This window comes from Convolutriloba macropyga, chromosome 9, assembly GCF_964194025.1.
Source record: "Convolutriloba macropyga chromosome 9, txConMacr16.3, whole genome shotgun sequence".
NCBI lineage: Eukaryota > Metazoa > Xenacoelomorpha > Acoela > Convolutidae > Convolutriloba > Convolutriloba macropyga.
Window position 1 is genome coordinate 31759573 of NC_134476.1, and position 13231 is coordinate 31772803.

The following is a 13231-nucleotide window of genomic DNA, read 5'->3' on the forward strand; positions in this document are numbered from 1 at the left end:
GAACAATTAGTTTCAACTTGAAATAAGTTTTTCTCTTTAGTATTATTCGGTTCTAAAAGTCACAAAATATATTAATTCTAAGCTCAGTGCTGAGTTCAATGTCACATAATTTCTCCAAATTAGTTAAAATTCCAAAAACCTTCGGCTAAGAATTCTGCCATAAGGTTGCTTTCCTCTCGTGACGCTCGCATTTACTTTTGAATGCAATTTTATCATTTGTCTAAAATTGATATACATACAATTTATAAAAGATTGCTCATTGAAAATATAAATTGCTCTTTCTTTTCAGAATCTTGGCAACTCATAGCATTGGTGCTTGACCATATTTTCTAAAAACGCGCAAATAACTTCAACGAATTCTTTTTCATTGAGATTAAAATTTTAGTAATATATCATTTTGCGCAAATTTTTTTGACTTGATGACAAAAAAATTAAATCGAAAATATCTTTCAGCGTATTATGCTCCGAGGTAACAAACGCCGAAATAGCGCTTTCCTTGCACTTCTTTCATGTTTTTTAAAAATATTTTGAGTACTTTTTAATTACTCATATGTAAAACCATGTATATAACCTGGTTTGAATTAATATGCGAAAAGGTTTCTTGTACCCAGGTCTAGGTACCTACTTATGAAAAGACAATGCTCGACCAAAAATCACTATGAAAAAACCATACTCGACTCATTTGAGCTATGAAATGACTTCAGCTGGACTTTAAGACATTCTGTACTTTAGCTCGACTCAAATTTTTCGCAAAAGAGTTTAGCTGGACCCAAATTTTTACAAAAAACTTTGGCTCGACGTAAAATTTGGGCTGGACTTAAGCTCGACACAATGTCTGCAGACAAAGTCGAGTTAAAGTTTTTTCATGGGTCCATCATTGGTCTTTTCATAAGTCTGCTTCTGTACCATTAAAATTTTCCGTGCATTATTGCATATAACGTAGTCAGCGTGTAGAGGTATTTTCTGCACAACTGACTTCATTATCTTCCACAACCATTAAATGTCAGTTTGACCTTCATTTCCAGGGACGTCTTTTGATCTTGATTTTTGTCAGTCTCAGAAGCACAATGAATATTTTCTTATGTTGTCAGCAAGATTTTTGTGTAAAGAATTTTTATGTGACCTTGCCACTCATCAAGAAAAAAGCTTACACTGGTTTGACAAATAGGAGTTATTGTGGTAAAGAGCACGTTTATGAAAGGTTTTTACGTGTTGCGCAAAAACTGTCACAACAAATACCATCACTATTGTTGTACTGGTAAAACAAATGTAGTTCAATTGAGGATGGTCTTCTAAACTAAATTTCAAGGTTCTCATTTCAAACCCGGAAGTGTTTTTTTCTATTCTACTTTTATTAAGAAAATAGATAAATAGAGTTTACACAATCGGCACTTGCTTCTATTATGCATGTTACATTTTAAACGCTTAAATTTCGATAGCAGACAAACTTGCGAGAACTGTGGTTGTAGCATGTCTTCTTTGTCGCATTGCTTATGTTTTCTGCTTGCCACCCCCCCCCCCCCCCCCCCAACCCCCATCTATTGAGAGTTGAAAAACAAAACAAAATGCTGCAAATTGAACAAAATTATTTAAAAACTTTGTAAAAAAAGTGAGCAAGGCTGCCAATGATAAATTTCAGAACTGTGAGTTTCATATTTGAGCACTTACTTTCTTTATATAAACTTTTCCCCAAATTAGATGCGTTCCCATAATTTATTCAATGGAGACGCCAAATGAAGGTTGCCAGACTATTAAATCTGGGTGGGCATGAAAAACCCAGTCGTTATATGTATATGTAGACCGTCTATAAAAGTCAGAAATTGTTTCTGATGTTGAAATGACCATAATAAAAAGTGGCGTCATCAGGTTCTGCACAGAAATACAAAACATAGTCAGCAGAGAATTCCGGACAGGTATTAACCTTATCTGTGGTCTATTGTTCTAAATTTGTCTTTATATGTTCTCCTGGCTAGATATTAATTCAATGAGCTTCCGTTTCTGACCCTACTGTTTGATAACGTGGGGATTTGTTCTGTTTTGCCAAACCCCCCCCCCCCCCCCCCGCCTGGGGGCCTATAACTTTTACGATCCCCAGGCGCACGTGCTATTTTTTAGATAGAACCGTGCTTGAATTTAAATAGTAATTACGGGGAATAAAAAACACTGAGGGCCAAAAAGAATAGATCCCCATATTTTTACATCTTGATTCACTATGCTATGACCCGTGCTTTGTATTTAACTGGTGGGGATGGGGGGATTTGGTTATATAAGGTGAAATTCCTAATTCGACCATTATTATTCATGTTTGTTTTAGAAATCATCCTATTCGAATCACCTCAGCGCTCTCAGTGGCAACAGACCCTCGAAGTACCTCAAATTAGAACAAAGTTCACATTATGCTTCCCAGACGAGCTTCCCTAATTTGGTGAATGATTATGGAGTGTCAACTTTTACGTACAAGACCTCATTAGCGTCAAATTCTATCAAATCAGAACTCGAAACCTCCCTGCTCCATAATAAAGCAGCAAGCTTGCAGTGTAATTACCCTTTTACACGCGTTTTTATTCCCAAGTCTATTCAACAATATTTGGGAATTCAGTGTGAGCTTTCTGGAGGAAGAGCTGGGAATAAAAATGATCTAAAAATACATGAAGAAAAAAATTGTTCAACAAGCAACTGCACTTTTACAAGTAAACAGAATTTCAGCGACGCGTTTGCTGATTTGACGGAAAATAATGACAAAAATTTTTCAACTGAAGCGGAATTAACAAATCAAAAAGCGTTAAATAATACACTTTATTCAGTGGGGAAAAATGTCAGCGTCGAAGCAATTCCAAATTCAGGTCAACATTTTCGCACCAATTACAATTCAGAATTACAAAACAAGTCTAATTTGCCTGGATTGGATTTTTTTTCAAATTTAATAGCGGATGAAAGCTCAAGCAGAGCAGAAATCACCAGTACAGGTACAAAATTTTTTACTCTTAATTTTCTTAATTTATCTAGCGGGGAAATTAAATTGTTGTTGCGATTCGAACAACAAAAACATACTTTTTAACTTGATTTTCCCCTTATAAAATTTCGGTCATTTGTCAAAAGTTATATTTCCCGCATTTTTCCCAATTTTGCACCGCAAAAACATTTGCTAATACAATTTTCCTAATCGAACACAATTTTAAAAATTATACGCTATAAATAAGTTATTCATTATGGAAATTTGGTGTTCTAAAGCTGCTGTAAAAATGTTAGAAACAGTATTTTTGTACAACTTTTTGTACATTTTTTCTCCCCGCTCAGATAAAACTGTCCTGTAATATTACATGAAAATGCTATCACCCTGTTCAGGTAGCTCGTTATCGCGTAGTGCCCGAAGGCTGCCTGTCACAAATTGGAACCCCGGCAATAATAAAACTGTATCCCTCTTTGGCTCTGGTGGGACAAATTACCCTCCCCTTTCCCAACCCAGCGAATGAATTTGGTGGTCAGTTTTCCCCGGCCATTCCAGCCCCCCGTTTTTAATTGGGAAAAAATAACGCGCAGGCTCAGCTATTTTGTAGCAAAATGTGTTAAAGTCAACAAAAGACACTAAGAGTTATAGTTCGCTTGTGCAAGCGTGAAAATTCTTTATCTATATTAGGTTCTGCGCCGGGAAAAAGAAGCAGCCCAACGAATTGTTCCCTAAATTTTGTGGAAAAAGAAGCGGCAAGCGAAGCAAAAATAAAATTGCAACAATTCAACTATCAAATTTCAAATTCGTCTGTTTCGAATACTAAATCACAAGTCTTAGTGACCTTACCGCGGAATCGGCTCCATTCTAATCAGATCGAGAATTCGGAAGTTATCAGAAATCAAATTACAACAGATCACGTGGATAAAAAATTTGACCACGCTGCAGTGTTCAAAAATCTCGCTAGAAAAAGCCGTGAAATTAAAGAATTTGAGCAACGTAGTTTAACTGAAAACAGTTTAATCAAAAACGCTGACTTGCTTGAACCAAATTTGCGATCTAGACGATTTTCAACTTCAAGTAGCTCCGGTTTTTCACAATATTCAGCTGAGTTCAGTCATTCAGCGCAACTAACTCCTTCTAATTTCTCAGCGGCGCATAAAAGGTCATATTACAAGAAGCAAGAAGAAATCTTTTCATCACGGCTACTATCGACAGAAATAAACAATCAAGGTGCTTTGCCCGCAAACAGCAACATTACCAGGTAAATTGTTTTTTTTTTTACTATTTTTATTTTTTTGAGAAAGCCCACATTTGAACCCTACACCCTGCCCCTTACTGTGACACCCAAAACCTGCACCTTATTTAGTTCTTTTGTTGTACTATAACAGCAGCAAGCCATACTAAGCTTAAAAGCAACGTTCACGCATTTGTTTATAAATAAGCATGAAAAATTGTGGAGCAAGCTTCAGGAAAAATAAAATCACGCCCCATTTAAAAATGTGTCTTCTAAATTGTATGGTATAAAATTGAATACAAAATTGATCGCAGATTAAGCTACCCGATTAATAATGCAATTATTTTTTGACCGCGCCGGCCTTTCGAATTTTGCTGAGGGCGATGTTAAATCCAACTTATATTGTGTCACTTATAATTTGAAGCCTCTTAAAAAGAGATATTTGCGTAATAATTGAGCTTATTTTTTTCCAGTAACAATTAAAGAAATTTCATTTTTACTTCCCTCAGTTCTTTTGGGTGTAATCCTTGAACTAAATCACAAAGCGGAAATACTTGAAGGAAACTTATGAATATATGAGGGTTTTCTCAGGAATTTTTCCAAGGATCCATTAAAATTATTACTTATTTATAACCATTCATAACCACTCCCTACGGGCTCTCTTAATGGTATGGTGTCGCTATCTCTTTCCATTAAATTTATACTGGACATTAATATCATTTTTGCTTTTAATTTCAGCTCCCACCCCAATATCAATTTCCCACAACGACCGGAACTCAAAAAACATTTCGTGAATTATATTACGGAAGATTGTCTGACTTGCTTGCCAGATCAGTTTACCCAGAATTTCATAAACCCGAATTACAACCGAAACCGATTTTTAATAATGGCTAATTCAACAATAAACGAGGACAACACTACAGCTTTGGACGCGAATCGAGATCTACAGATGAAAATTTTGGCGTTTGAGCAAATTTTCTCATCCGTTGTGGGACTTTTAGGCCTTTTAGGTGCAATTTTAGTCATACTTGTTTACAATTATCGTCATAAAGCGACACTAAGCGAAAAAATTATAACAGCCTTATCAGTTATTGACTTTTGCTATAACTTTTTTGCGATGATTATTCTAACTTCTGGCAAATATTTAGTCACAGATCGAGAGGGCACGGCTTACTTAATTTTGCGAAGCGTGAATTACTTTTTATTTGGGTTTGCAGTTATATCCTCATTTTTGCTAATTCAGTTGATAACAGTTAACCGCTTTTATGCAATTTGCAGACCTACGGAGTATAAAACTACATTCAACAAACAGCGTGTTAGAATGATTTTGATCATTATTTTTGCAGTGGCGCTTTTTCAAGGAAGCACAAACGCTTCCTACGCATTTGTAGACGAGGGAGTAATAACGACTATAATAGATATGGAATATATCGGGATGCTGGATTTGAACGTGTCCGCAGCCTCTGCCCTGATGTGTTTGGTGTATGTGAAGGTTCTGCTTAAGTTTGCCAAACAGAGGAAGAGGTTGAACTCACATGCAAAAATGAGCAGTCCCTTAGACTATCAGGAACGAGTTCGCAAAGCCAAGTAAGTTCATCAAGATTTTAAAAATAATTTAGAACAGTTTTTATTCAAATCTCATCATCTTTTGTCGTGACTAAATAATGAAAATGCTTATTGCCTCGTGTATATAGTTGCAAAGCTCGCACATAAAGTTGATATGAGTACATATTTAGCGAAATTTGATGTCATGATAAACAGTCCGATCATATATTTAAAATTAATTTTTTTGGTCTGAATTCTGTAGAGTACTTAGCAAATGCTAGCGCTGACCTCAAAATTATTTCTGCTTTTTTCTTGATTTTTGTAGCGTTTTTCTTGATTGTTGTTTTTCCTCATAGAGGAAACTTAATTTTTTGCAAATAATAATTACTATAATTATTATTATAGGACAGATGTTATTATTCGCAAAAAGTTAAGTTTACTCTATAAGGGGAATTGTGTTGATTAATGTACAGTTAATTGCGAGCTTCTAGCGCGGAGAATTTGAATGCCTTTATGAAAAATCGAAGTCAGCACTAACATATTTCTGGAATAGAGTAGTGTCGCAAAATCTATCAAAATCTAAAGTACCGACAAAGGTGATCTCGCTGACGTATTCTCAATTGAGTGATTCACTGATGTAGATCTGACTAGATAGAATTATAATATCTTTAAAACTAAAAAAACAACCATAGACAACCGAGCAAAAATGACAAGCAGTCTCTAATTTTTCGGAAGTTAAATTTGCCCGATGGTTAGTCAAATCAATTTCTGAAAAATTATTTGCCAAAATAAGGTACCCTAAATAAAGTTTTTCTAAAATATCTTAACCGTTATGGTGTTACAAACGGGAAAGGAAATTATAGGTACAAAGAAAAAGTGCAACAATTTTTTTCCTGAGTCTGTAACAAAATTCCGTCATCATTGTGTTTTGATGTAAAAGCAGCCAAGGGCAACCTCAAACTCTTTAAACCCCGAAACAATTGAGATTTAAGGGGCAATTCCAAGAATATTGAGTTCCGGCCAGTTATTTTAAATGAACTAAAATCTTCAGAAATAATTATCTTCTCAAAAATGCCTTTGAATTAACTAATTGTGAATATCTAGATTTTTAAAATTTGTGATATAGCATGCTAACAATCACCAGTTCTTTAGAAAGTAAACAGCAGGAAATATGATAAAACTTTAATAATATTTGAGTGTTTCTGAAGTTTCATTTTTTTGTTCCGACCCCACTTGTGACAAATATACTCAAATGGGTTTTTTTGTTCAGACAATTTTGGCCAATCGATATGTTTATCGTAGAGAAATATGAGTGTTATCATTAAAAAGCTCGTCCAGCGTAGAATTGGAAACTAAAAAGACTTTTTTAATATCGCTTTTTTCGAGGAGTTATAGAGGATTGAAGTTATGTATGAACAACCGGATATTTCTTGATTTTGTTCACTTTTAGTACAATTTTTCAAATTAAGATCTTTTTATAAAATTATTATTTCAAAATTCCATTTCACGCCAAAAAAGAATCAATTCTTGAAATTCTGATAGACGAACGAAAGGCGGTAAAAATACTAGTTCTGGTCTCATAGGGAAGTGTACTATAAAAAAATCGAAATCTATTTAAGAGCTTTTTTAGATTTTTTAATATTTTTTTTGTTTTCTCAAGTCACCTGGAGATTAGTCACTTTTCAAATCGAGGTTCCATTAATGCAACCTGATGTACAGTCTAATGAAGCCCGATGAACAAAAAATTTGTTTTCAAGGAATCACTCGTGTTATTTTTTTTTGCTTCGACTCTGAGTTTTCGTATTTATAAATAAAACTTTGATTTTCTTTTTGAGGTTTTACTGAATTTTAGGATTCCCTTGGCACAGACTCGTTGACAAAAATTACAAAATGAGCACTAAGTTGACCTATCTACAGCTTTGAGTGGACAGCTAATGGCTGTTAAGTCTTCAAAACTTATTTTTCGGGAAATTTTTTAACATTAACTGATCACAAACTTGTTTTCATGAAATGTAACTCAGCTTCAGTAATGACAGGACCCCTTGCAGTCTACTGAAACCAAAATTAATCTGGCTAAGGGTTTTATCTTCTAAGTATTTGTTATATGACTTCAATGCCACTAGATTTCAAAAAATTTTTAAAAAATTTGTGGATATTTTTGTAATATTCCTCTAGAAATCTTATCTTATTATCCTGATATTCATATCTCCCAATGCCTTGAGAAACACTTCCAATGGATCATTGATAAAGCTTTCTGAGAAAAGCTTATGGTTTAAATGGCTTCGTCACTTTCTTCTCACAATTTTCTACTTTATTTTTGGATTTCTGCCTGTATTTGTTGTTGTTGTTTTCATAGTCAATGACTTATCTTAATGCTTTATTGATAACTTGCAAAAGACAAACATCTTTGTTGTCTCATCCAGGCGTAACTTAGCGTATTTATTAGCTGCTTTTAAGAGGTATTGAATTTAATGGCAATTAGACTACGGGTTTTCTCTAAAATGTTGTTGTTTTAATGTATTTGTTCGTTTTTGTTGATTTATTGGAGTCAAACTTTTTAAAAAAACAATTTTATTGCGGTTAAAAAATTAATTGAAAGTAGAAAAATTTATGGAAAAAAGTTTATTTTTTAATAGCTTCGACCATTAAATTCATTTTTAATGGTTTTTTCCCTTTTTTTGTCTTTAGGTAGCCGCAAAGTCTCATAAGCTTGTAATTAAGGACTGAATTAATGGTTCTACCAGAAGCAGTCGGTTTATAGCGAATAGTCTTAAAGTTTAGTATATTATACATTTAAAATTTTTCAGGCTTTTTCAATTTTGTTTGGTGTTTTTTTGTCATCTTGTATATCATTCTCATCATTGAGAGGTTCCGTACTATTCTTTCGTATTTTAAAAATTAACACATTTACTGACATCATGACGTAACTGATGTTTTGTTTGTTGGACAAAATGCGTTCTCATTAAATTATGTGAGTAGTGTATTTGTGTTTCTTTTTCTCTTCCTTTAGCACAATCGCGTAATAACAGTTCCCAATGATTTTCAAATGTGGCCCGATTGAAGTTATTTTTTCATTAAAAATAATTTTAGCTGACTTTGTGTATATAGAAATTGAAATAGAATACATAATATTAATATAATAGCTAATGATCTTGATGGCTTCACTAATTTGTGTTTTCGCAATAGTTGTAATTTGTTGTTCGTAATTTTTGTGCGTTTCTACATCTTTAGTCCGTTCCTATGGCTTAATCAAACCAAAAACAGGTCCTATTTGTTTCATTCTAACTTTTTAGTAAATTTATCAAAAATTGTTTTGTTAAAAGCTAATGAGTTTTAATGATTTTGTAGACTTTTGAAATTATTTGGTTTATAGAATGTTGTTACCTAGTTTCAATAAGAAAAATTCCATCTGCTGTTTTAATTAGGAAAATCTAACTCGGTGCTTTTTAGATATTGAGTTTTGTTTTTGTTTTTGCTTTTTTGTTGTTGCTTTTTTTCTCGTAGTCATTGTAATGGCAGATCTCATTGTAATGAGGCATGGCATTATTTTATGCAATTATTAGTTTGGTTGTCTAACGATTTTTTTAAATCTCAAAAATCTATTTATGTTTATCTCTTTGTCAAAATTGTAAATCAAAAGAGAGTTAAGTGAAAAATGTAGATGAGCGCGGGTCAGAACATCATATGCAAACGCACATTAACGAGCCTCCTTGCTAGGTTTTATTATGATTAACCATGTTTATGAACCCCACTGGTGTAACTTTCTTCTGGCAAACAAAAGACTACCGACAAAAAACTACCACCCGAAACGTCTGCCAAACTTTTCACATTTTTCACGTTTGTAATGAAATTTATTGTAAAAATACGAAAAATTATTAACAGGCAAAAGCGTTTTAACGGAATGAGAAACAGTTAATCATCTTAATTCTATTGGAAGACGTTCATTGCGAACAATTTTTATTTGTCCTCTTAAATTTTCAATAAAATTGTGAAATTCTAGAATCTGAAAATTAGTGATACGCATGCTAACAACTAAAAACAGACAAAAAACTAACAAAATGGAAACTCATTCCTCTTTTAAAATGTGGCATTCTACTAATACTCCTTCGGTATCTCTTTGCAGAAGACGTCAATCAGAAAAAGCCCGGCTGAACGTTTTTTAGGCTAGTATAAGTAGAGGAGGATTTAGAGACTTGAAACAAAAGTACTCTCACGCGTCCAAATATATTTTCCATGAAAATTTTATATCGTTAAATTTGGAGTGCTTGAGTATACACCCACCCCCTCATACACACATACACAACAAAAAATGGCTGACGCACAGCCAGCAAAGGCTGCTACATCAACTGAGATAAGAGAGAGAATAAGAAATTGGATGCAACAAGTACAGACACAGAAACAGACACACCCGGGGGTACCGACTCTGAATTTACCTTCTTGTGTCTTCTGGCAACAGTACTGAGCCAGTTTAATGGCGGAGAAAACGTATGAATTGACTATTCAGCGATATTTTGGGAAACGCAACATATCATATGATCAAATAACATGCATGACTTGAAATATTGCTTTTGATAGACTGTGAATTTTCATGCGCTTTACGTCACATCCATACATACAAATTTCAGTGACGCATAGTCAAACTAAAAGAAAAATTTTTTAGCAACTTGAAATTTTTTGTATAATTATACATTTGTTTTTTGAGCATTTGCTCTTCCGAAATGAAAATATTTTAATCTTTTGTTCCAGCTGGCTACGAAAGTGCTGGCTAAGAAACAGATTTCTCGATTCCAATATACAAAATACACAATAGTTCAGAAAATTTTAAATGAGTGCTTATCAATCTAGTTTCTAAAAATATATAGAAAATTGATTTATGAAATTAGCTGTCTCCCAATCGCAATGGTAGAAACATTAAAACGTACTTTAATGAACTCAAATAAAATGTTGTATTGTTAAAAGTATTAATTTTGTTGCCATTCAATTCATGCTCAGCTACGAAATGTTTCTTTTATTTGGGGTTGTTCTGATTGCTTATAGCCTAATTGTTTGCTTACCTTGTGATGTCGTCTAATAGTGCGTGAAACACTGCTATTGTCGTTTTCCAATCAGAACATCAACTTGTGACAGAAAAGCAACACGCCAAAACTCCACGTTGATCTGGAGAAACCTTTGGGAGCGGGGCTTTTATTAAAGAAAAAGATTTTGTCCCTAAAACTTTATTGGTTCTTTTTTATCTCTACTAGCAGATAACTTCGACTTTTACAAGTCTGTGAATAAAATCAAATAGCTTCTCAGATTTTCCATTTAGACCATTTGCGTGATTGTTACTATAGATTTTAAAACCTCAAATGTAGAGCTGAAATGAGCCATTCAAAAGTACTTCTCTCCGAAGTCAGAAGCAGTAAACACGGCAGAAGAAATATCACAAGATGAATGTTAACTCATGCAAAATAAAAAGAAACGCAAACGCACTAGAAATCATCCTAAAACAAAACTTGAGCCCATGAGACTAGTTAAAGTTTCACTAATCGTTTCATAAATCTAATTTGCTTATTTTCATAAATCTTATTTGCTCATTTGATTAAAAAATAAGTACTTCAATGGCTCACAGAATTGCAATTTATCAGTTTTTCTATCTTCCGTACAAAAAGACAGAGTGATGGCAACTCGATATCAACCCAATGAAAGTTATCAATGTCAATCAGATAGAGATAATGGTCGCAGGAAATATACAGAAATTCGTTTAGTTGATAAATACTGCTCAAACGATGAAACTGCCGCCGTTAAACCTGCGCAAAGTTAAACCTGCCGTAAGCTTATTCGATCTGTTGATATTCGAAGTTACCACCAGTTTCTGTGGTATATAAAAACTTCTAGTTATTCCAAGCTCGATGAGCTTCCACCGGAACTTCGGAACATATCTTTGACAAAGGGAATTTTTTGCGAACATTTTTCGGGGGATCCCAAGAACCGTTTCTAAAGTTCTCACCAAAAAACCAAAATGATATTGCGAGGATACTTTTCTTCTGGTTGAGGGTTTTTAAATTATTTGTGCTTAGAGATGGTTTTCTCCACAGAGATGAAATTAATATTAAAAACTTCTAGAGAAAATTATTACGGCGAACTTTAGATTCAACAGTTTAATAGCTTCAGGATGAAAAACAGCACTTTTACTTCTGTAGGTGGGAAAGACTATTTGTCAAATAAGTTAAGGAAATGCACCATTGTAACCGCATTTCATTAGCTAGCACCTATGCACTTTGGCGCAGCGCTCTATGACATAATTCCCTGTTTGCTACTGAAGTTCAAAGTCCTCACACTCTACGGTTGTCTCAAGAAAACAAACCTTGTTTGTATGTTATTACCTAAACTTATCTGTTTTTTGTTATTTTTCTTCTGATTTCCCACCCTGAAAAAAGTTTTGTTACCTGACCACTACGAGTGACAACAGCAAAAGAGGCTAGCCAGAGAGCCAGAGATACACAGCGACCTAAGACCCCATCAGCAAAAAAAAATGTTAAAAAAACCCTTTACTGTGTTTTAAGTTGCTGTTTATGATCAAAACAACGAATGCAGAACTTAGACAAAATGGTTCAGTTGCAAAGTTGATCCTCTTAGAGGTTTGAAATTTCGTGTTATGAAAATGAGTCTGAACGGTTTCACATGAAGTTTTTTCACTTCTTTTTTTTGTCAAAGATTTGAGATCTACGAAAACAATTATGTGTCCATACATGAGGAAACAATCCTTTCTTTTTTGCAGCAGAACATGTGTCACTTTTAATCGTTTTTTTAGTCGCAACAAAAGAACAAAAGAATTATCAACAGTTGTTTTTGGATACAGCTTATTTTTTTATTAAAAAGTTAGAACAAAGATTTAGATTGGCCCTAATAATATTTAAAAGTAAAAGTCCTGACGCTTGAATTTTTTTGGCGCTTCAAGACGAATTTGAAATGAGCCTTTATTGTTAACGTGACAAGATTTGTATCCGAAACTTTTTCTTGGCTTTGTTTTTGTCCCAAACCTTGAATTTGAATGGCCCAATTTCTTGTGTTCTACAAATGTTGAACTAAATAGAAAAATAAAAAATCCTATAGTTAAGACTTTTTTGATGAAAAAATATCAGACTTTTCAAATTTGAAAAAGCTATTAACACCACCTTCAAAAAAAAAGAACTAATACAAATTTACAGTTCCTTCGAGAAAAAACTAAAACAGTTGTTTATGTTTATTTGCTTGAAAAAAGAACTAATGAAATTTTACAGTTTCTTGAAAAAAAGAACTAATTAAATTTTGCATCTGCTTGATTGAAAAACAATTACTATAGTGTTAAAACCTAGGCATTTTACTCAATTTTTTAATCAAAAATGGCCTATATAAGCAATTTAATTATTTTTCCATTCTAAAAATTTTTAAAGAAACTTATTTGTTCATTTTTGTTTCATTTTTTGTTCAGTCTTCAAACCGATTCAAGTTATATTCACAAAAGGCCCTCAACTATAAGA

General features: G+C 33.5%; 1 protein-coding gene across 2 annotated transcripts in view; it reads left to right on the top strand.

Annotated features, from left to right (window-relative positions):
* LOC142345729 (uncharacterized) overlaps window positions 1-13231 on the top strand; it is a 99853-nt gene that overhangs the window by 78122 nt on the left and 8500 nt on the right. For both annotated transcript variants that reach the window (XM_075398016.1, XM_075398014.1), the window contains exons 2-4: window positions 2315-2966; window positions 3638-4211; window positions 4923-5771. In XM_075398016.1, coding sequence (XP_075254131.1) covers window positions 2315-2966; window positions 3638-4211; window positions 4923-5771 — 2075 coding nt within the window. The remainder of the gene's footprint in view (window positions 1-2314; window positions 2967-3637; window positions 4212-4922; window positions 5772-13231) is intronic.